This window comes from Pelophylax lessonae (genome assembly GCF_965119305.1).
Source record: "Pelophylax lessonae genome assembly, chromosome: 3".
Classification (NCBI taxonomy): domain Eukaryota; kingdom Metazoa; phylum Chordata; class Amphibia; order Anura; family Ranidae; genus Pelophylax; species Pelophylax lessonae.
The window spans coordinates 87,631,207-87,656,189 of record NC_138770.1 but is presented as its reverse complement, the minus strand read 5'-3'; the positions used below and the strand labels follow the sequence as shown (position 1 = coordinate 87,656,189).

The 24,983-nt window shown below is 40.2% G+C and overlaps 2 protein-coding genes across 2 annotated transcripts in view; both read left to right on the top strand.

The window, feature by feature from the left end:
- Positions 1-24,983, top strand: part of LOC309550375 (uncharacterized protein) — a 210,783-nt gene that overhangs the window by 9,620 nt on the left and 176,180 nt on the right. The gene's annotated exons all lie outside the window — the stretch shown is intronic.
- LOC309550376 (uncharacterized protein) overlaps positions 1-24,983 on the top strand; it is a gene marked incomplete at both ends in the record, with an annotated part of 107,511 nt that overhangs the window by 82,321 nt on the left and 207 nt on the right. Inside the window, 7 exons of the mRNA XM_082250771.1 lie at positions 504-666; positions 7,448-7,597; positions 9,105-9,265; positions 11,024-11,200; positions 13,874-14,015; positions 18,038-18,222; positions 22,434-22,575. Coding sequence (XP_082106897.1) covers positions 504-666; positions 7,448-7,597; positions 9,105-9,265; positions 11,024-11,200; positions 13,874-14,015; positions 18,038-18,222; positions 22,434-22,575 — 1,120 coding nt within the window. The remainder of the gene's footprint in view (positions 1-503; positions 667-7,447; positions 7,598-9,104; positions 9,266-11,023; positions 11,201-13,873; positions 14,016-18,037; positions 18,223-22,433; positions 22,576-24,983) is intronic.

The window sequence follows — 24,983 nt, the reverse complement described above, 5'->3', positions numbered from 1 at the left end:
TATGTCCTTGCCCGCTACAGACATCACTTTTACAGTACTCTATTGTATTTTGCAGCATTTCTGAGCTGGTACCTCAGAGCTTGTACTGGTCTCCACCAGTCCAGTAGCCCTATCACCTCACTCCCAGTGACCTCAATCCCCATGTTGCTATAGGATACAGGAAGCTAACTCTTCATAAACCCATGCTTGTTCTGCTCCTGAGGCCTCACTTCATCCCCTCTGTAACTTCCAGGCTAGGTCCCTAGGTACCCCATGCTGCTGATCCCAGTATGTGGGTAATCGGTCACTACAGAAGGGGCCAAACATCAAATTTCTCTTCTACTAGAGCCCCCTAAAGTGCATCAGAAAATGATGCCAGTTTCCCTAAATTGGCTGGGTGGCCAATTGTGTAGTCAAAGTCAATGGCTTGGGAGTACAGATAAGTCATATGTAGACATGCATCCAATTTACTATTTTAAACATTTCTCAATATATAATTCATTTTTGTTGTATTGTTTTTATAGCTTTCTGAGAAGTATGGTCCCGTGTTTAGCATCCAGCTGGCTGCAGAGAAGATGGTTGTCCTATGTGGTTATGATGTTGTTAAAGATGCACTTATCAACCACGCAGAGGAATTCTATGAAAGACCAGATAATGCAATGTCTGCTAGAACATCAAATGGAAATGGTAAATCACAGAATGATCTATAATAAAGCTATATAGTTTTAAAATAGGCAGATGGACTGTACATGATAAATATCAAGAATTTAAATAAAAAAAAAAACTAAAAGAAAACCTCCATATGCACAATCCTATACCCACAGTTGATACAGAGGATGACAAAAAACATAAGAAAAGCATGATCTACTTTTCTCCAATGGAGTAAAACACTTCCTTCCTGAATCCCCAGGAGGCAATTTGATATTCCCTGGATCAGCTCTTCGTGGGGTTATTACCTGTATATTTTATTACCCAGTTATATTTTGTACAAAATGACCTGAAAGTGAATAACATAAAGTTCATTATATGTATCACTGTATTTTATACATGGTCATCATATCCCCTCTCAACTGACTTTTCAGGAGAGAATACATTCAGTTCAGCTAATCTTCCCTCATAGCTCCTTCATGAGTCTCTCAGTTTGGTTGCCCTTCTCTGCACTCTTTCCAGTCCTCTAATATCCTTTTTTGTGACCTGGTACTCAAAACTGAAATGCATTTTTCAGGTGAGGTCTTACTAATGATTTAGACGGGGCAAAATTCTCTCTTTTTTTTCTCTCTCTCTCTTTCTCTCTCTCTCTCTCTCGCTCTCTCTCTCTCACTCTCGTTCTCTCTCTCTCACTCTCTCTCTTTCTCTCGCTCTCTCGCTCTCTCTTTCTCTCTCTCTCTCTCTCTCTCGCTTTTTCTCTCTCTCTTGCTCTCTCTCTCACTATCTCTTTCTCTCTTGTTCTCTCTCTCTCACTCTCTCTCTCTCTCTTTCTCTCTTGTTCTCTCTCTTTCACTCTCTCTCTCGTTCTCTCTTTCTCTCTCGTGCTCTCTCTCTCACTCTCTCTCGCTCTCTTTTTCTCTCTCTCACTCTCTCTTTCTCTCTCTCTCTCTCTCTGTCTCTCTCTTTCTCTCTCTCTCTCTGTCTCTCTCTCTTTCTCTCGCTCTTTCTCTCTCTCTTTTTCTCGCTCTCTCTTTCTCTCTCTCTCGCTCTCTCTTTCTCTCTTGTTTTCTTACTCTCTCTCGCTCTCTCTTTCTGTCTCTCTCTCTCTCTCTCTCACTCTCTCTCGCGCTTTTTCTCTCTCTCTTGCTCTCTCTCTCTCTTTCTCTCTTGTTCTCTCTCTCACTCTCTCTCGTTCTCTCTCTCTCTCTTGTTCTCTCTCTCTCACTCACTCTCTCTCGTTCTCTCTCTCTCACTCTCTCTCTCTTTCTCTCTTGTTCTCTCTCTCTCTCTTTCTCTCTCTCTTGCTCTCTCTTTCTCTCTCTCTCTCTCGCTCTTTCTTTCTTTTTCTCTCTCTTTTTGCTAGCTTTAGAAACTGCAGCTTCGCGTCGCATGCTATTATTATGTCTATGATCTACCAGAACACCCAGATCCTTCTCTACCATTGACTTCCCCAGTTGTTTTCTTTCTAGTATGTATGATGCATGCATGTTTTCCAACCCCAAAGTGCAGAACTTTACATTTTTTTAACATTAAACCTCATTTGCTACATAGTTTCCCAATTATATAGTGCATTGAGATCTGCTTGTAAGTTGGAGAAATCCTGTAGGGAAGTTATTTCACTCAATAGCTTGGTGTCATCTGCAAATACCAAAATGTTACTTTTAATCTTAAACGCTATATCATTTATAAGTGTATTAAAAAGTAAGGGTCCCAACACTGAACATTTGGGTACTAATAACCTTAAACCATTCAGAGTAAGAATCATTAGTCACTTTTCTCTGAATACAGTATTTTAGCTAGTTTTCCATCTATTTACAAACTGAATCTCCCAATCTAAGTCTTGGAGAGTAGCCCTCAGCCTTGGAAAATGTACTCTTGTAAATGTATGTGTTTTTATTATTCCGGTATGTGCTTATTGTTTACAGCTAACATTAAATGAAATCATATTAAGGTCACTGCTACCCCAATGTTTTTTTTTAAAAAATGACATTAGTAATAAACTCCGCATGGTTAGAGATTGCCACATCCAGCAGAACACCATTTCTAGTTTGGACTTGTATAAAATCTGCTATATAATTGCATTGTAATAGGTTTATAAACTTCTGCCCTGTTATTGTTCCAGTATTACCATTTCTCATCAATTTCAGGGTAGTTAAAATCCCCCATTGTTATCACTGGCCCAGCCCTTGCTATTTGTGCAAAGATCTGAGTCCCCAGCTCCTCAACAACACTGGGTGGCCTATAACAAACTCCAGTAATTAACTTAGAAGTCCACTAAAATATAAATATAACCGTGGTTTAAAATTCAATAAAGTGCTTGATAGATGTTTCAGTAAAAGTGCAAGTGACACCACCCCCGTTTAGCCGCCAGATGGCCTCTCACCTCACTGAAGCATTAAACCAGCATTGAATCCTCAATAAAAAATGCCACTTCCTGGATCGATCTCTCACCATCCCATGGACATGATATGTGAATAAAGATAATGAGGCATCTAAGTGTACACTGCTATTATCCTTTAATTGATTCACATTCAAAGTAGAATTGCACTCACATGAATCAGCACAATGGACTTGTGCGGACCTTACACGCCAAAAACAGTAGCTGTCGGGAGCCGTGCTGGTGGGTCGCCACTCGTCCGTCCAGGTCTCCTCCCCCTATACACGTGGCGTCTTATGCTTTTGCATCACGATTTCCCCAGTAGGGGGTCTCCCCCAGACTATCCATAAACCTCTCTTCAAGCATAGCAGACCCCTTTTTTAAGTGCAAACCTTCTTTAGCGTATAGGTTGTACCCAAATAAAAAGTCAGCCCAGTACTTTAGCAATCTAAAATATGTCCTCTTACACCAGGTCTTTAGCCATACATTCAGTCCTCAAAGCTCCCTCTGTCATTTTTTAACCTGGTCCACAACATACCGAACCTTTGCACCAGATAGACAGCAAACTATCTGACCTTCTGATTATAGAATGACCATCTACCACCAACTGTCTAGGCCTTCCTGCTGTTAGGGGTAGCAGTGACATCTAGGGCTGCCATCTCTGAGTTTGCCACACCCATATCTTCATCCAACTTGGCAAATTTGTTTGGGTGTTCAAACGCAGAACTGGCCTTCCTTTTCTGTAAGCCCCTATCACTCCCTGTAGCTAAATAAACCCATATCCCTACCTGATCATTCTAACTTACCCCTCCACCCTTCACATCAAACCAATTGACCACCTGCTCAGTGAGCAGAAGACTCCTTGTTAAGGTTGTTCTTTCTACTCAGAGTTGCAATTTGCTCCTACAGATCACTAATGTAAGCCTCAGGAAATGCAACCCGCTCACATCTGTCATAGCAGTATTAATCTTGGAGCTGTTGCTCCATTATTGTATACATGTGGCACATTTTGCACTGAGCAAATCTTCAACCTTGCTAGCACTCATTATCCCAGTTACAATATTTTTACTTGCAAGTTAGAGGACTCCTGTCTTCAACTTGTGTCTTTTTAACTCTCCATTTAGTAAATATCCACAATTTCAATGGGAGCCATCAACTCCAATGTGAGTTGAACAGAAATGTATAGAACACTTGTAAACAATTAACCCCTCCCTTTAATTAGCATACAAATTAGGTTTCATAATTTAAAGCTCTGCTCAAGCCAAAACATACAATTTCATTTTGGATAACATTGCGATGGGTTTAACCCTCTGTCAGGGTTTTGTTGCTTTATGCTCCTCGCTCTACTCAGGAAAGTTTTCCTTAACAGGTCCCTTTAAAGTATCCCATGTCCCCTTAGAATCCACCATGACTGAGTAGTTATTCAAAGTCTATTAGATTTGGACTGAAACTTTATGAAGTTTTAAGATAGACTTGGATGGCATTTGCACAGTAGCAATATATAATTGATAGTAGTGATACAGTGGGACAAAATGTTTGCATTGGTTTGCTTTCCAACATGCTTAAGGCTCATGCACACAGGGCAGTTGAAAACCTCTTCTGAACACTGGAAACTGACAGCTGGAAACCAATGGTGAACAACTTTTACATACCGTGTTTATGCGAGTTTAGCAGCAGTTATGAGCATTTGAGGTTAGAAGCGTTTTTTAAAGATAGATTCAGGAGACCCTCCAAAATGCCCACAATGCATGAAACACAGGTAAATTATTAACTATTTCAGCCATTCCATGAGAGAAGAGGGCAGTGTGCTTGTAGATAGCTGTCTAATAGATCCCATCATGAGCATGTGTTAGGAAATGCTCCTGATGTTGCTGTTGCTGAGGCTCCGAAGGCATAGAAATATGCATGAGAGGACCAGAGTTCATTGCTACTGGACTCATCCATTGATGCAGGCAACAGTATTGGTGACATTTTGTTTTTTATATATGATCAAAAAGTATCAAAAATATTTTCACTTTTATAAACACAAATGCGCATAAACACTGATTACTGGGTTAAATTTGAAATGCCGGTAAATTACAGTCCTAAACACGACTTTTCGCTTTCAAAAAAATGGTAGTAACCTCAACTGCCTCTAAACTACTATAAACGACTAAGTCTACATGTACACATAAGATAACATAGAGGAGAGTTTAGGGCTTTCTGGAAAAATGCCCAACTGCTCCTACATGTCTTTTTAGCAGCTGGTATGTATATGAGGCCTTAAAAATCTTTTGAGGGAGTAAACACTGGAGTTGATTTACTAAAGTCAAATAGACATTCAATTTGCGGGGAAATTTATCCTATATTATCTAAAACTCTATTGATACATATGGCATTAAAAAATGAAACCCTGATGTGCCCCTTTCTGGTCCCTGCTTTTCCCCTCTCTCTTCGCCTTCTTTCTCTCGCCTCCTCCTTTTACTATTCCTCCCAGGCTTCCACTGAGTCTACCCTCTCTTATACTCCTCTCCCTTTTTTTCTCTCTCTCTTTCTTCTATTCTTTTCCTCCGCTCTCTCTTATCCCCACCCTTTCTATCCCTCTCCTAATTGATTGCTGGAGTGCCCAACCGTGGTCGACCCGCTGGGCGGGTCGTGTTGCTCTACTCCCCTACAAGAGTGCCCCCTTCCATAGACTGGTTTTTATTTATACCGCTACTGTATGTGTTCCATAGTATGGGTATCTTACCCTGTTACACTGTTGTACAACATGTTATTACTGCGATTCAGTTCTTTGTGTTATTTGTTCATGCCTTCATTGGCCCACTGTTTGTAACCTTTCTTTTTGAACTTTAATAAACTATTTTGATGAAAAAATAATGAAACCCAAGAACAGTCATTTAACATATTGTAGCTTACCAGTTCTTAGATGGGGTGGCTGCATCCATTTTCTTTTTTTAGGCCAAGTACATTTTTTTCAAGTACTGAATAATATCAGCTAGAAATCCAGTGTCCTCCTAATTTCCAATGATCTGAAATCTATAAAAATGGTATTGTTTTTTTGTAGACAAGAACCTCCATAGATATAGTACAATAAATAAGTATTGTCAACGCAGGATAGGAATAGTGTTGCTGGCCAGATCACCAATAGAAAATGAAGGAAAAAAAGAAACAGGATGCAGCCACCACATCCAAGGGCTGGTAGACAGCAATGTGTTATATTTTTGTTCTTGGGTTTAGGGATGTTTTAACCGCTTGCCGACCGCCGCAAGTACATATACTGCGGCAGTCAGCCCTGTGCAGGCAAAGTGACGTACCGGTACGTCACTAGCCTGTGAGCCAATAGGGGGCGAGCGCGTGCCACCAGAGGTGCCCTCCCGCCCCCGCTCGTTCACGGACACCTCTGCGCGAGTGACCGGCAGACCCGATGTCCGCCGGTCACTCGTGATCGTCAGTTACAGAAGGAGTAAGGCAGGCGGCTAATGTAAACAAAGCCGCCTGTCTTTCTCCCCTGTGTAACAGCAGAGATCATACGGTCCTGCTATGTAGGATCGTAGATCTCTGCTGTTACACAAACAGCCACATCCCTGCACAGTAAGAAGCACACCCCTAGGGACACACTTAAACCCTCCTTCCCCAATAAAGTTAACCCCTTCCCTGCCAGTGTCATTTTTACAATAACAGTGCATATGTATAGCACTGATTACTGTAGTAATGTCACTGGTACCCCCAAAAGTGTCAAAAATGTAAGTCAAGGGTCCGATCTGTCCGCCGCAATGTCGTAGTCCCGAAAAAAAAATCGCAGAATGCCGCCATTACTCATTAAAAAAAAAAACAACAAAAATGACAAAAATCTTTCCCTTAGTTAGTAAACGCAATAACTTTTGCGCAAACCAATCAAAATAAGCTCATTGCGATTTTTTTTTTACCAAACATATGTAGCAGTGAGCAAATTGGCCAAAAATGTTAAAAAATTTTGATTTTTACATCTTTTTGGGGGGAATTTCATATAAAAAAAATTTGAAAAATATTGTTGTTTTTGCAAAATTGTCGCTCTTTTTTTGTTTATAGCGCATGATCAAAAAATCGCACAGATGATCAAATACCACCTAAAGAAAGCTCTGTTTGTGGGAAAAAAAGGAATTTTGTCAAATTTGTTTAGGTACAGCATCACACGTCGGCGCAATTGTCCGTTAAAGTCACGCAGTGCCGAATCGCAAAATAGGGCCTGGTCAGGAAGGGGGTAAAATCTTCCGGGGCTTAAGTGGTAAATACATAAAGTGGAAGAGCTTACAGTCTTTGAGACTATAAGGGATACAAAAAACGTGCAGTCCCAGAGCAAGCAGTCTATTAGGGTATAACGAGTTGAAATTAGGAATAATTAGTGACTTTTTAAAGTATTTCAGTAAGGAGAACTAAAAGTTTATTAGCCTAGATAAATTATTAAAAGTACATTCTTTTCAGGTGTAATCTTTGCTCATGGAGAAAACTGGAAGGCAATGAGAAGGTTTACACTTTCATCATTACGGGATTTTGGAATGGGAAAGAGAACAATAGAAAACAAAATTCAAGAGGAAGCACAATGTTTAATGCAAGAATTCAAATCCTACAAAGGTAAATTTATACTAAAGTACTGGTAACCCAAGTAAAGTCCCATTCCTTGTCTGTCATGCTTTACTGATGTCTATTCTCCAGTGGGGAGATTTCCCCACAATTCCTGTTGTGCCACTATGAAAGGAAGTTAGAAGGGTTTCCAACAGGCAGAGAGCAATAAAAACAGATATTATTTGAATTTTTTATTGTTTAATAAAGAGAGAAAAAAAGAACCTCTAAGTTTTTTGAGTGGTCTCTTTTCCTGTTAAGAGATTTTTCTCGCTTCTAGGTCATTGAAGTTACATTTAACTGCTTGTCGTCCAGGACAATTTGGACTTTTTTTTTTTTATACATAAACATTTTTATATACAGTGGGGAAAATACTTATTTGATTCCCTGCATATTTTGTAAGTTTGCCAACTTTCAAAGAAATTAAGGGTCTATCATTTTTATCATAGAGGTCATTTAAATGGTAGAAAATCAACCAAAATCCAGAAAAAAAAACACATAAAACAAATGCTATAAATTAAGTTAGAGTTCAGTTAGGAAAATACGTTTTTGATCCCCAAGCAAAACATGACTTAGTACTTGATGGAGAAACCCTTGTTGGCAAGCACAGAGGTAAGACGTTTCTTGTAGTTGGTTACCAGGTTTGCACACATCTCAGGAGGGATTTTGGTCCACTCTTTACAGATCCCAGATCCTATTCTGTCTCTATCATTTAAAATACGCCTATGATAAAAATGATAGAGCCTTCATGTCTTTGTAAGTGCACAAACTTACAAAATCTGCGGAGGATCAAAAAATTATTTTTCCCCACTGTATATACCCTTACATATATACTGTAAAATCTGTATTTTTGTGCTAGAAAATGACTTAGAACCCCCAAACATATTTCTGAAATCAGAGGCCCTGGAGAATAAAATGTTGGCCGTTGCAATCTTTTATGTTGCACAGTATTTCTGCACCCATTTATCAAATGCAAATTTCTAGGAAAAAAATATGCTTTAGTGCCCACAAACAGAATATGATACCCAATGTTAATAAAATATAAAAGATAATGTTGCATTGAGTAAATAGATACCAAACATGTAAAAATTTAAAATTGTGCACGCCTGTGAAATAGTGACAAGACAACCTATGGTACCCACAATTATCCATAGGTGATACTTTAAAAGCCTTGACAGGTTATCAGTTTAGAGTTAAACATAAACTATGACCCTAAAATTATTGCTCTCGCTTTGACATTCACAGCCATACCACACATGTGGTGCAATCACTGTTTACATATGCATGCCTACCTATGTGTGTGTTTGCATTGGGTTTGTGTTCACAGGCACAAGGGTGCTTTCAATTTTTTTTTGTTTATTATTATTTATTTTATTCAGATTTTTGTTTTACCTTTTTTGCTATGACAAGGGGAGAACAAGACTTGCAATAGCTTTGGACTACTCCAAGATAATACTGTTGGTTTAAAAAATAATTGTCTTGATTTGACATGAATCTAATTATTTGTTCTCTATTTAAGGGGAACCCTTTGACAATATGACCATCATCACCGCTGCTGTAGCCAACATAATCGTGTCTATATTAATGGGAAACAGATTTGAATATGGTGATCCAACCATACTGAAACTCATGAATACAATTAATGAAAATGTCAGGAACTTTGGAAGCATTATGATCAGAGTAAGTGCAACCATCAGCTGAAAGGGCAAAGCCTTTTCTATTCAGTTCAAATGTTCCTGGATTAAAGACAGAACTTTTTTTTTTTTTTTTTCATTGACTTTACAAACCATTATGTGTGTGAGAAATCATTTTAAATGGTTAGAGTACCTTTATAAAAATCAGAGGGTGGTCTGAAATGTTGGGACCAGCACCTCAGTACCCTTTGGGACACATAAAATGAATGCTTAGCTTGGCTTGTCAGAGTTGGAAGAAATGGTAATGGTTTTATAATCTGTTAGGTTGACTTTCTCCCACTAGTTGTTGGTGGGTAGTTAATTACCTCAGCTTGTAGTCATTAACCAGTTCCGGATTGCCCACCGCAGTCTTACTGCAGCAGGCAGCCCCTCCTGCGCAAACCTACGTAGGACTACATCGGTCGCGCGCCTGGTGCTATGAGGGGAAGCGTGCCCACGGTGGCGCACTCCCGCCCCCACTAGGCAGGGGGGATGCCGATGCATGGGGCCGGCAGCCGCGATTGCCGCCGGCCGCCCACTGGGAGAGAAGGATGGGCAGCTGTTGAAAACACAGCTGACCATTGTTCTCTCTGGAATTATCACAGAGCACCTGTGATCCTTCTATATAGGATCACAGGTCTCTATGGTCATTTCACAAGTCCCTCCCCCCACAGTTAGTAAACACTCCCCTACATTTAATCCCTTGATCACCCACAGGGTTAACCCCGTCCCTGCCAGTGTCATTATTACAGTAACAGTGCATATTTTTAGCACTGATTATTGTAGTAATGTCACTGGTCCCCCCAAAAGTGTAAAAAAATGTCAGTTAGTGGTCTGATCTGTCTGCCGCAATGTCACAGTCCCACTAAAAATCGCAGATTGCTGCCATTACTATGTAATGGACAATGTAGTGCTAATCCTAAACAAACAACTCAGAAAAACTGAGTGTATAAAGTCCATGAAAAGTCCCAATTAATCAGATGAATTAAACTGTAGGTCCGTGATACCACCACCAAACACCCTGTTCACACTGTCTCTTACCAGATGGAGATGATCCCCATGACAGAGATCCCAAATGCCAAAAAATTCTGATATAGCCCAGGGGGGTCCTCCTCATGTCCAGCAACCTCCAGATTCGAAGAGAATCTGTCGTGCAGGCATTAAAATTTTTGTTGGCCAACACCAGAACGGCCGATTGTTCGCCAGTCAGTACAGATTTCGGCCGACAGACAGCAGATTAGCGAGACTGGGCATGCTCAGAAAAGAAAAAAGACAAGGAAAGTTAACCATCACATGACATCACTTCTGCAGTCGGCTGTTGTTGGCCGACAAAATTCGTGTGCAGTCTTTTGCAGTTTTCAACAGACACGACAGCCCTGGACAAAAGACGGCCGATCGTTCGGCCGGCGATCGGTATGTGTGTACGGGGCTTAAGATGAGGATTTCAGCCAACCACATAATTATTGGTTATTATGGCACGCAAATAGCCTCCTATACATTGCTTTAGGTTAGGAAAAACCTCATACATAAATAAGAACAAATTGTTGAGTGTATGAGCTCGGCTGAAAGAGGGCAGCTTTTAATTTTGGCCGAATTAATATTTACAGTTTTCCATGGGTCTTGAGAAGAAATTAAGATTTACATTGAGGCACTGGAAAGTAAGGATCAGAATTGACCAAGCCATTACAGTATGTAGTAATATACAATCACACAAATTAAATTTTACCAAAAATGCTCATTATTTTTTTATATTTTATTCCTAAAGCTTTACAACATGTTTCCAAGACTGGTAGGTCTACTCCCTGGCAGCCATCAGACAGTCTTCCAGAACTTTGAACACATGAAAGCTTTTATAAAGGAGGTATTTACAGAACAGAAGAAAACGCTGGATGTAAATGACCAAAGGAACCTTATCGATGCGTTTCTGGCAAAACAACAAGAGGTACAAGTCCTGTTTAATCATGTACTGTTTATTGTCATTTAATTAAAAAATAAATCCATCTAATCCTTGGATTTGTTTGTCCTTTTCATGAATAGGGTCACTGATAGTTAAATGTCCAGGCTAAAGTTATGCCTCGTACACACGTTCAGATAATCGTACGAAAAAAATTACTTTTGACTTGATCGCACGATAATCTGATCGTTAGTACACAGCTTTCGACAGCCGATCACGACAGTTCGTCCAACAAAATCCGAAGGGACAAACAGGAAAACTTCTGTCATACGATAGCCTAGCGAACGACAATCGTTTAATCAGTACAGTATGCGTCCGCAAAAAATTGATTGACAAAGACCGCGCATGATCAGAAACACTAAAATAGCCTGGCTGCCATTGTTTTTGTTTTGCACCATCTGATATGTAGCTAAGCAACCAGGAAGCTTTTCCGGAATTGTACGAAAAAAATCCTACGTTTATTGCATTGTTGAATTCAATATTAGTACCATGCAACAAAATGCGAACGATAAGTTGTCCGATTATCTGAACGTGTGTACGAGGCATTACAAGAGTCCATATGTGTTGGTTAACATGAATAAAATCGTATGACTAGTTAACACATGACTGAGAACCAAGGTGATTGGCTCTCAGGGTCTGTATCTGACCGCACAACATGGAAGGAATTAGCAGCCGCCACAGTTCCTGGCTACCATTTTTTTTTTTTGTGGGAATGTTTTTAAATGTATCCTCAGCATGGGGCACTGTGTTCAGTAATAGCGTGAAAATCTATGGTCTTAAAATTAAATTTATAATAGTCACTCTCATTTTGGCAACAGGATGAATATATAGGGCGATCTAAACATTTTACATGTGTATATTATTTATTTTTCTATTTGCTGCTTGCCAATTCATCCTGCTACCCTTAGTTCTTCTTTTTTTTTTTTTTTCTTTAGCTTTAGCGATCCTCAAGTATATTTGGTATTTTTGGTTTTAATAGCATCAAATCTGTTCTTGATATTGTTTACCATTAGCTTATTACATTCCTTAAAATAAAGCTTAACAAATGGGTTCATTTTTTCCAGAGCTCTAAAAAATCTTTTAACCACTTAACCCCCGGAAAATTTTACCCCCATTCCGACCAGGGGGTATTTTGCGATTCGGCACTGCGTGACTTTAACGGACAATTGCGCGGTCGTGCGACGCTGTACCTAAACGAATTTGACGTCCTTTTTTTCCCACAAACAGAGCTTTCTTTTGGTGGTATTTGATCACCTGTGCGATTTTTTTATCACGCGCTATAAACAAAAAAAGAGCGTAAATTTTGCAAAAATAGCAATATTTTTCACATTTTTTTATATGAAATTCCCCCCCAAAAAAATGTAAAAATCAAAATTTTTAAAAATTTTCGGCCAATTTGTTTTATGCTACCTATGTTTGGTAAAAAAAAAATCGCAAAAAGCGTATTTTGATTGGTTTGCGCAAAAGTTATCGCGTTTACTAACAAAGGGAAAGAGTTTTGTCATTTTTGTTGTTTTTTTTTTTAACGCGTAATGGCGGCGATCTGCGATTTTTTTTGCGGTACTGCGACATTGCGGCGGACAGATGGGACCCTTGACTGACATTTTTGACACTTTTGGGGTTACCAGTGACATTTCTACAGTAATCAGTGCTATACATATGCACTGTTACTGTAAAAATACACTAGTAGTGAAGGGGTTAACTTTATTTGGGAGGGAGGGGCTGTGTGTGTCCCTAGGGGCGTGGTTTCTACTGTGATTGGCTGTGGCTCTAGCTGTAAGGACACTGATCAACGGATCTACATACTAGATCCGAGTGATCAGTGTCTTTACAGCGAGGAGAATGACAGGCAGTTTGTTTACACAAGCTGCCTGACATTCTCCCTCTCCCCCGCCGATCGCAGAGTGGCCGGCGGACATCGGGTCCGCTGGTCACACGCGCGGGGGGGTCCGTGACCACGCGGGAGCGGGAGCGCGCCTCCGGGGGCGTGCGCTCGCTCCCTAGACCCTCACAAGCAAGCAACGTAGCCCTACGTTAGTTTGCCTGTGAGGGGCTGACCGCCGACGTAGATAGTCGTGCGGCGGTCGGCAAGTGGTTAACTCCACTCATCATCCTCTGAACCCCTTTTTCCTCCAGTTCTCTTGTTGAACTTAACAACAAGTGTCTAGAATTAGTGTCCAATCACACTACCGCAACTTGTCAGGCGACTGGTCAGCCTGACAAGTCGTGGTCCATTGTGTGCTACAGGAACCGTTCTAATAGGAGCGACTCAAGTCGCTCTGACTTAGAAAAAGGTTCCTGTACTACTTCGGGGCGACATCGGAGCGACTTGCATAGACATTATATGAAGTCCATGAAAGTCGCGCCGAAGTCGCGGTGCACGCGACTTCACAGGTCGCCCCCGAAGTCGTGCCGCATTAGTGTGAACCGGCACTTAGACATACAAGGAAACAAAAAAAATAAAGTCATTATAATTCAAAAGCGTTGAGGCTTTTCAATGTCCCTTCTAACCCTTCTGCCCTAGGCAATGGCCAATGAGCTCTTTTGGTAACTAGAGCCCTGACTATAACAGTGAGAAGTAATGGGATATTGTTTGTTTTTTTTTTTAAGATAGAATATTGCTTTTCCATTCATGTTCCATCCTCCATTTCTGTTGTGCAGGGAAAGCCAGAATCTACTTTATACTTCCACAATGACAACTTAAACATACTGGTGAACAACCTTTTTGCTGCTGGAATGGAGACAACATCCACCACTCTGCGATGGGGCCTCCTACTAATGATGAAATACCCAGAAATACAAAGTAAGATACACTATTTCAAGATGTGCCAAAGTACAATCCATGATACTGTCTAAATTTTATAGTTTTGTCTCTAATTACATCGCCATTTACATGTTGTACTTATAACTTCACAATTCTGTGATTTAAAGGAAACTTGTCTTGAAAAAAATCATAGAGGTAGCCATTGAGAATCATTCCTTCTGAAACAACTTGAGTATTGGCCTCAATGTTTCCTGAGTCAGTAACCTGAAACAAGTATAGAGAAAGCAATATATAACACTTTTCTGACATTCATTTAAAGCTGAACTCTGGTTATAAAAGCATTTATTCAAATAAATATTTTTAAAAGCCACAAAAGATATAATTCAAATTTGTGTACACCAAATGTCTTTGCAAACCAGATATTACGATGTATAAGTAGCAGTAAACTCATTGTGTGGTGTATATACAGTTGGGCAAAAAAGTATTTTGTCAGCCACCAATTGTGCAAGTTCTCCCACTTAAAAAGATGAGAGAGAAGCCTGTAATTTTCATCATAGGTAGAATTCAACTATGAGAGACAGAATGGGGGGAAAATAATCCAGGAAATCACATTGTAGGATGTCTGGCTCTCACAGACCTGTAACTTCTTCTTTAACCACTTTACGTCTGCTCACTGTGCTGCTACTGCGGCACAGTGGCTCGTTATCGTCTGGCAACGTAGACCTACGTCACCAGACACTCCCCTCTCTCGGCGGCGCGTGCGCGCCGCCGGAGGCTCGCTCCCGCTGTATTCAGTCACAGCGGGAGTCTGGTCAGGGGAGGAGAGGCGGTGATCACCGCTGCTCTTCCCCGATCGTCGGGGATCTAGTGTGGAAAACCGCCCGCTTGTGTAAACAAAGCGGGCGGATCTCCAAAGTGACAGGCAGGGTCAGATTGCAGGGTTCAGCATAGCTGAACCTGCGATCTGTCCTTGTGTCACTCAGTCACCTCCCCCCCACACATGTCAGTAAGCACCAGCCATACATTAACCCCTCCCTCTCCAATAAAAATTAACCCCTTCCCTGCCAGTGTCATTTTTACAGTAACAGTGCATATGTATAGCACTGATTACTGTAGTAATGTCACTGGTACCCCCAAAAGTGTCAAAAATGTCAGCCAAGGGTCCGATATGTCCGCCGCAATGTCGCAGTCCCGCAAAAAAAATTTGCAGATCGCCGTCATTACTCTAAATAACTTTTGCGCAAACCAATCAAAATACACTTATTGCAATTTTTTTTACTAAAAATATGTAGCAGAAAACAAATTGGCCTAAAATGTTAAAAAATTTTGATTTTTACATTTTTTTGGGGGGGGGGGAATTTCATATAAAAAAATTTGAAAAATATTATTTTTTCAAAATTGTCGCTCTTTTTTTGTTTATAGCGCAAAAAGTAAAAATCGCACAGGTGATCAAATACCACCAAAAGAAAGCTCTATTTGTGGGGGGAAAAATAACGTCAATTTAATTTGGGTACAGCATCGCACAACCGCGCAATTGTCCGTTAAATTAACACAGTGCCGAATCGCAAAATATGGCCTGGTCAGGAATGGGGTAAAATCTTCCGGTCTTAAAGCGGTTAAAAATACGCTCATTGAGAATTTTTTTGTCAAAGACATGTAGCTAAATACATTTTGGCCTAAATATATGACAAAAATTGAATATATTGGATATTTTTTAACTGTCAAAGTAGAAAAATATTGTTATTTTTTCAAAATTGTCGCATTTCTTTATTAATTTCGCAAAAAAAAATGCAGAGATGATCAAATACCACCAAAAGAAAGCTCTGTTTGTGGGAAAAAAGGACGTAAATTTCGTTTGGGTACGGCGTTGCATGACCGCGCAATTGTCACTTAAAGTCGCACAGTGCCAAATCGCAAAAAGTGGCCCAGACGTAAGACAGCAAAATCCTCCGGGGGTAAAGTGGTTAAGAGGCTCCTCTGTCCTCCACTCGTTACCTGTATTAATGGCACTTGTTTGAACTTGTTATCAGTATAAAAGACACCTGTCCACAACCTCAAACAGTCACACTCCAAACTCCACTATGGCCAAGACCAAAGATCTGTCGAAGGACACCAGAAACAAAATTGTAGACCTGCACCAGGCTGGGAAGACTTAATCTGCATTCTGCAATAGGCAAACAGCTTGGTGTGAAGAAATCAACTATGGGAGCAATTATTAGAAAATAGAAGACATACAAGACCACTGATAATCTCCCTCGATCATGCAAGATCTCACCCCGTGGGGTCAAAATGATCACAAGAACGGTGAGAAAAAATCCCAGAACCACACGGGGGGACCTAGTGAATGACCTGCAGAGAGCTGGGACCAAAGTAACAAAGGCTACCATCAGTAACACACTACACTGCCAGAGACTCAAATCCTGCAGTGTCCCCCTGCTTAAGCCAGTAATGTCCGTCTGAAGTTTGCTAGAGAGCATTTGGATGATCCAGAACAGGATTGGGAGAATGTCATATGGTCAGATGAAACCAAAGTAGAACTTTTTGGTAAAAACTCAACTCGTCATGTTTGGAGGAGAAAGAATGCTGGGTTGCGTCCAAAGAACACCATACCTACTGTGAAGCATGGGGGTGGAAACATCATGCTTTGGGGCTGTTTTTCTGCAAAGGGACCAGGACGACTGATCCGTGCAAAGGAAAGGCCATGTATTGTGAGATTGTGAGTGAAAACCTCCTTCCATCAGCAAGAGCATTGAACATAAAAAAAATGGCTGGGTCTTTTAGCATGACAATGATCCCAAACACAACGCCCAGGCAAATAAGGAGTGGCTTTGTAAGAAGCATTTCAAGGTCCTGGAGTGGCCTAGCCAGTCTCCAGATCTTAACCTCCAAAGAAAACCTTTGGAGGGAGTTGAAAGTCCATGTTGCCCGGCGACAGCCCCAAAACATCACTGTTCTAGAGGAGATCTGCATTGAGGAATGGGCCAAAATACCAGCAACTGTGTGTGAAAACCTTGTGAAGACTTACAGAAAACGTTTGACCGCTGTCATTGCCAACAAAGGGTATATAACAAAGTATTGAGATGAACATTTGTTATTGACCAAAAACTCCACCACCACCACCATAATTTGCAAATAAATTCTTTAAAAATCAGACAATGTGATTTTCTGGAATTTTTTTTTTCTCATTTTGTCTCTCATAGTTGAAGTATACCTATGATGAAAATTACAGGCCTATCGCTCATATATTTAAGTGGGAGAACTTGCACAATTGGTGGCTGACTAAATACTTTTTTGCCCAACAGTAGCCTGTAAAAAATGCAAAGAAGTGAGAGGGATGCAACAGGCCCCACCCACTAGGTCTGCCTGTAGTAAACTACAAGAGGGGTGGTGACAAGACCTATCACCCTGTACAACGAGAGAGAACAGCAGTGACCAATATTTATCACAAGAAGCTTTCGCACTGGATTACTCTACAGATCCGGAAAAAATACACAAAGCCCAATAAAGGTTAAAATAGGGATACACATTCTGTATTTAGAAGCTATCCGGAAAAACAAGCATTTTTAGTAGATGGCCCACATACTACTCTCATTACAGTCATTTTAATCAGCTCACTGGTACAACCATTGTGGCAGCAGTAATGGCACATAAACATACTCATGGGGACTATAGCAGATTAGAGTTTGCTTGCACATTTTTTAATACACTCCTGGCTTCCTTGAAGAAGTGATTCAAGTTGACTGTAAAACGTCCTGATTACTTCTACATGTATGGGATTGTGATGCTACCTCCACCTCCCATGCACTCCATGTGTCCCAGGCCTCTATGTCAGGCATGCAAAGAGAGAGCAGTGGGAGACCACCAAGCTTTTGTTTGCGGATCTCCCCCTTAAATTATGAACCTGGAAGTTCTAGCCAGTAAAGCAATTCAGACAAGGCTTGTGCTTGATTGGCAGTAGTATAAGTTACAGTATTGTTATACTGAAGAATCATTTTTTTCTTTAATATATGCAGTTACTTTCAGTGCTAATTGTACATTGTGCTCATGTGGGTCTTTTTCAGAAAAAGTTCAAAATGAAATTGACAGAGTGATTGAATCAGCTGAACCCCAAACTGAGCACAGGAAGCAGATGCCATATACGGAGGCCGTCATTCATGAAATCCAGAGGTTTGCTGATATTGTACCTCTAAATGTACCACACGCAACTGCTAAAGATGTTACATTTAGAGGGTACAACATTCCAAAGGTGAGTGTAAAATACAGTGTGTACTGAAAAGGCATTCAGAAACATGGATTGTAGGCCCCTTGCAATACCCCTTCGTAGAGACAGCCAGTACACAGCAGTATAACAGTAGAGGGCAAGTTAGTAGGAAAAAGAAGAGCTTAAACCATAGATTGACCAAAATCAAGGAGACTGACAGATGTTCATAGTCATATAAGCAGGTCAATTCCAAAAACATAGTTTGTATATCAGGACAGCAGGCTGAGGAGTGTGTAAGATCACCATTCACCATCAGATGAAAAGTTAAGGTGAAGACAAATCAAAATTGCATAAGAAACTGCAGTAAGGCTTAACAAAGCCTGCCTCATTTTCTGGCAGGAGGACATCCAGTATGATCTAACTCTCTCCTCTCCAACCTTACTGTCCCTGTCCTGTTCCTTTCATTTATTGAATTTCAGTTGTTTTAATCATAGAGAATCAGCATCACCTGTGGGTGCCATTTAGGGTTGTCTGCATGAATGCAGCCACCACATCTAGAGACTAGTATGCAACAATATATTACATTTTTTGTTCTTAGATTTACATACACTTTAAGAAAACAAGGTCCCTGAAGTCAATAACCAGAAAGGGTCAACGGTTACAAAGAGTTTTTATAGGCTAAAAGTCAAACTGATATCAGGTGTCAGAGCTTGTTCAATTTAATCATGTACCAATTGGTGATTTTCTTCTCAGACAGTACAGTGCTGTGGGCTTAGGGTTTGGAAGGGTGATAAATGATAAGTATGTATGAGTAACTTTTCTCAAAGGTCCACAAACAGCAGGGCCATCAACAGCCTAAAGGTTCTCCATCAATGATCGCCTCAAATATCTGTTCTGTCACACCTTTTCCAGAAACCTTCTAAAGTCTCCAACCCTCTAGTCGCACCAAGATTCTGAACATTTCTTCCAGACTGCCACCAAACATTTGCATTTCAATTGCTAAGAAACCCCTAAATTCAAAGATAATTAGTAATTTAAGAAAAAATATTAGAAGAAAAATTGCATGCCTACAAATTATGTAAATTATGTCTCTATGATAAGGCTCAGTTTTAGGTAATATGCTTTCCATGAAGTCTCAGGTGGGGTTTCATGTAAACTGAAAAGTCTTTACTATGAGGGGTTCTGTCTTGTGCTACTGGTTCTTTTCTTTGATCTATGGATAGTGTTTGGGGCACAGATGAGCCCCTGTCTGGCATCGGCACCTGGTAGCTGAGGAGGTGACCCACCTCAAGGGCCTGGGAGCTGCAAATATTCCCTTTCACTTAGGAGGATCTCCCAAATATAGAGAATCTGTCATTTAAAAAAAAAAAAAAAGAATAAATAACAGAAGGAGACTGAACACCTACAGATTTTTTTCATGAGGATTTAATTATTGCTTTTTATGTTAAAGTTTATAAAGCTTTATTTTACAGCAAATTAGTAGCATAAAGGCAAAATAACTATTTAAAAGCAACAAAGCTAGGGGCTAGGCCCCTAAATTTTGCTATGATTGAAAGAATGAATTTGTCTTTACAATACTATGTGAACTCTGCTTTTTCATGTTTTAATTTAAAAAGAGCAATGATTATAAGTTCTCTGTTCAGATCATCCTTTATAATGTTAAAATAAGTACCTGCAGCAGCCTCTATACCATAGGTTTTACAGCCAAATCCCACTTGGTATTTCAGGTAGGTTGTCTCTACCTACTGCCCCTACACTGTCTTATTTACCCATCACTTTAATGGGCTATTTCACTGGTCAATAGAAATATCCAGCAGACAGAAAGTATTTAAGCTTTTCCTGTCAGAGAGGCCCAGAACTTCATTGAAAGACAAGGGTTTTGGAGGCTCTTGCAGGTATGTGCAGCTGTGTAAAAATACCACTAAAATATGTAAAGTGATCCAGTGAAAGGTCAGATTTACACAATAAATGTCTCAGATGCTGCACCTTAATCAAACGGAATAATGTAAAAAATGAAATTAATCAAAAAACACACAGTCTTTTTTACTTTAAATTTCAGCAGCGCAGGGATGGTGGTAACCCCTCCCCAATAATACAATTGGTACAACTGAACTTGTACAAATAAATAAATAAAGAAAGTATATGAACTTCACAGATAGATGAATGCATGAGATAAATGCATAAAATCAAATAAAATAAAATTCATATGAGTCCATCAAAAGTCCATAAAACTTGCAAATGCATGGAGTAGGAGGATAAACCTTCATCCAAAAAGGAGTATTGGAAAGTGCAGATTTACTGGGAACACTCTTGCTTGCCACCACCAATGTGCTGGGAATAGTATAGCTGAATTTCCAACTCACCAGAAATAGATGCCTCCCCACTTTCATGGAGCAGGCTTTTACAGCATATCAATATTAGTGGTAGGTCATCTGCTCCAGATCCCCAAATGCACTAACGACAACTCCCCCCATAAGGTGGATGGATGGAAAGATAAAATAGAAAGCCTCCAATAGTGTGATAACGTTTCAAATAAAAAATGTATTCATAAAAATACACATATCACATTCATATTTAAGCAGATCTTTTGCACATGTAAAAATACTCCAAGCATAGGAATAAGGAATCACCATGAAGGATTCAATTGTTCCATGCCAGGTAGACCGATTGTTCATGGCTCCTTACTTCCTTGTTGTCAGTACACAATGTGGACACCGTATAGCCACGCTTCGACGCGCTTCGTCACCATCCCTGCGCTGCTGAAATTTAAAGTCAAAAAGACTATGTGTGTTTTTTGATTCATTTCATTTTTTACAGGTATGTGCAGCTACCTATTGGAGAACGTTATTTAAGTCTGCAATAGTTTTTTCTTCTCTCTAGAAGACACTCTTAATGTAGGTACTTTGTACCTACCCATTGAAGTAAAATAAAAAGTAATTCAAAGCAAAAACAAAAGAGGAAATGAAAGTGTATCCAAACCCAAGAACTAAAATGAAAACACATGAAGTTATCAATAAACAATAACAAAATACTGGGGTGCTCAACCTATGGCCTGTGTAGCCCTCTGATGTGGCGATGTGGCCTATAACCTCATGCCCTGTGATGGCGGGTCGTCAAGCCTAGATCGCAATCGACAGGTTGCTGACCCTCCATCCCAGAGTGCATGGAGCCAGTACCGACAGTGGAGGAAGCAAGCGCCAGCAGGGGGAGCAGGAGACACGTAATCTGATGCTTCCTCTGTAGTGCCGGTTCCTGTCCCAGGCAGAGAGATACCAAGTGCACTTCACCTGAGAACTTTCCAGCAGCCTGAAAAGCAATGCCAGCAGAAGCTGGAAAAGGAAATGGTCAGTGTATTAAACAACACAAACAATGCACTTTTGCAATGGGCGTATTAGCACTTCTAGCGGGTTTGGTGCACTTTCCAAGACCGCACAAAAACTCCTGAATGCAGGAGTTTTGATACGCTTTTAGAAAGTTCACCAGACCCGCAAAATGTAATAGAGGTCTATGGCTATGGCAAAAAGCAGAAAAGCCACAGGTGCACTGCAGCCCATCAGTGTGAAAGCAGCATTATAGTGGCTCAGGACAACAAGGGCTCCTTTACATTTGCAATTTGGGGAGCAGAAAACCCAATAGTTCATCGTGGCCCGCGATCAGTTTCCAAATCAATTAAGTGCTCCTTGCACCCCTGCTGTAAATGGTATTTTTTAACAAACCAAAAGGAACCAAACAAAAAGTTCATTGTCAGGGTTCACATTCCCTTAACGATTAAGGTCTTTAAACACACAGTCGCTAGCTTTCCCCTGCTGGCTAGGGTTAAAACTTTACTAAAGTTTTTATTGCGATTTGTGTTCACGGTGGAGATTCATGCTCTACATTTGACTTGTTAAATATTGTTTTGGGGAAAATGAGTAGTGGAAAAGATTAGAGGAATTATCCATATGAGGCTACTTGTTACAGTGAAACTGTCTTGGAGGACCTCAATGGGTTTACTTTCCCTCAACCTTTTTTAAAAAATGTTTATGTCCTGTTGGAAAGTTTGTCAATCATTTTCTGCTCTGGACATACAGCAGGAATGGGAAGAAAATCTTCCCAAAAGAACACAGGACAAAAATAAGAGAGAAATGTACCCATTCTGTACTCCACCCAAAATATAAAAATACAATGGTTTTCCAAAGGAAATTTGACATCACACTACATACTAAAGCACAAACACTTGTAAATGATACTATTGTGTTTTTTTTTTTTTTCCACAGGGGACCACTGTCATCCCAATGCTGTCCTCTGTCCTTAGAGATAAAGCTTACTTTGAAAAACCAGATGAGTTTTATCCTGAACATTTCCTCGATTCAGAAGGAAATTTTAAGAAGAATGAGGCATTTATACCTTTCTCACTAGGTAATGTTTTTTGGGAGAAAGTGTTTGATGATGTTGTGTCATATCAGTAAACAACAATATACATTCATACAGATCAGAAATGTCAGGACATTTCCAGTGTGGTGAAAAAGTATCCCTATAAGGTAGCAAGTAATAGTCACATTCAACTGGGCTTCTTCTGTAATGTTACAAACGTTTTGGAACTTATTCAAGCCACTTCTCTAATGTGTCATGAACATACCCCAGAATTTATGTCCATGCAGATAGTACCCTTATCACCTTAATCCCATCACAGAGACAGAGGACAACTGGTATGCAAGTGGCTTGAAAGAGGCCATCTATGTCAAACTGAAACAACCAACCCTGAACAGGGGTGACATCCTTCCCCACCATCTGACTTCCAAATATAATGCTGCTTTAACATCTCTATCCTAATCTGACAAGTTATAGTCATGTTCTGTACATCAAATAATTCACATCTGTACATACATCCAACCACCAAAGAATTATATTCTCTAACTAGAACAGCTTTCATAACTTCCATCCTGTTTTTGAAAATTCAGCATCTTTCTTAAGCACACCATGATACTTGGATATTAAGTGCTCTGGTTCAGACATGCCTAGGCTTTTAACCCTTTTACATTCATCTATGTAACTTTTATGGCAGGAAAGTAAAAGTTTGTACACAGGCTTACAGATGTAATCTTTGAGAAGAAATATATGGTGATGAACCAACTACCCGCGCAAAAGGATATAGAAACAGACACCAGATGAATAAATGAATAAATGGTGAATAAATAAATTAGTGTAGGAAAATCCTAAAAATAGAAGCTGCAATCAACACGCGATCCGTGGAATGTGAAAAAAATTAATAATTATTACTAAAAATTATTACTAAATAAAAGATTGCACTCAACTAAAACACTAGTGCAGACATTGATATGTGTGCCAAAATAAATTAATCTGTGCCAAAAAAAAAAAAATTATATATATAATTTATATATATATAAAAAAGAATATATACAAAATTATATACAATAAATATATAATATATAAATGGTGAGACAAAATAGATCCAGGAATTGTGTAAATATATAATTAATCAAAAATGTCCATAAGTAAGTAAAAATCCATAAAGTGACAATGAATATCCGGATAAAGATGATTAAAGACACTTGGTAGCATTAATACACCTCCACCAGAAAGCAAGGACACCCAGAGTGTATACAAGCTTACCAGATGGAGTGGACCCCTTCAGTTATAGTGGGTCAGTAAAGCGGGTGTATATGTAACATCAGGCACCAGGCAACGGGATGGGCACCGACTTCAAATCACTCCAAACGACTCCTCCTCCAATACAAATAAAACTGGGGATGGGCTCCCACACAACGCACCCAGAAGGAAAGAAGGGTCTCAATAATGAAGTACGTAAGGATAAATAAAATTTATTGAAGATGGATGCACTTACATGTATACAGCAGTATCAGGGCATTAAAGGATGAAAGTCACGGTCTCCGGGTTAGGAACGCCTTCTGCGTTCCAACTGCGTTCCACCGGGAGACGCAAATGACGTATAGGCGCATTCACGGTCCTATGTCCTGACGCATTTCGTCAGCTTGTAATCTGATGACCCTGATGACGTCAGATTACGAGCTTACGAAACGCATCGGGACGTAGGACCGTGACTGCGCCTATACGTCATTTCCGGCTCCCGGTGGAACGCAGCTGGAACGCGGCAGGCGTTCCTAACCCGGAGACCGTGACTTTTATCCTTTAATGCCCTGATACTGCTGTATACATGTAAGTGCATCCGTCTTCAATAAAATTTATTTATCCTTACGTACTTCACTATTGAGACCCTTCTTTCCTTCTGGGTGCGTTGTGTGGGAGCCCATCCCCAGTTTTATTGGTATTGGAGGAGTCGTTTGGAGTGATTTGAAGTCGGTGCCCCTCCCGGTGCCTGATGTTACATATACACCCGCTTTACTGACCCCCTATAACTGAAGGGGTCCACTCCATCTGGTAAGCTTGTATATACTCTGGGTGTCCTTGCTTTCTGGTGGAGATGAAATCTTTGCCTTGGACTTGTTATCAGATTTTACGACCTTCTCTTCTCTAAGTGATTTGGTCAGCTGTAAAGCCCACTAAATAATTTCTAGGTACTGCCAATTGGTAACCCATCTCCCCTCCCACAGTCCCATCGCCACTGGCCCCTGGGTTCACCTTTCTCCTGAGCCTGGAGGTGTTCTCAGGACAGAAAGTGGGAGGAGATCAGTGAGCTTCCATCACTGATCTCCTTTGCAGTGCATGAATCAGGATTGGCTCAGTTTTGAGAACTTAAGACCAGCATAACTCATGTCATTCCACACAGCTGTATCACAGTGGCTGCTTTCACTTTAACAGCATTAGCAAATGTTAGCACTGAACTA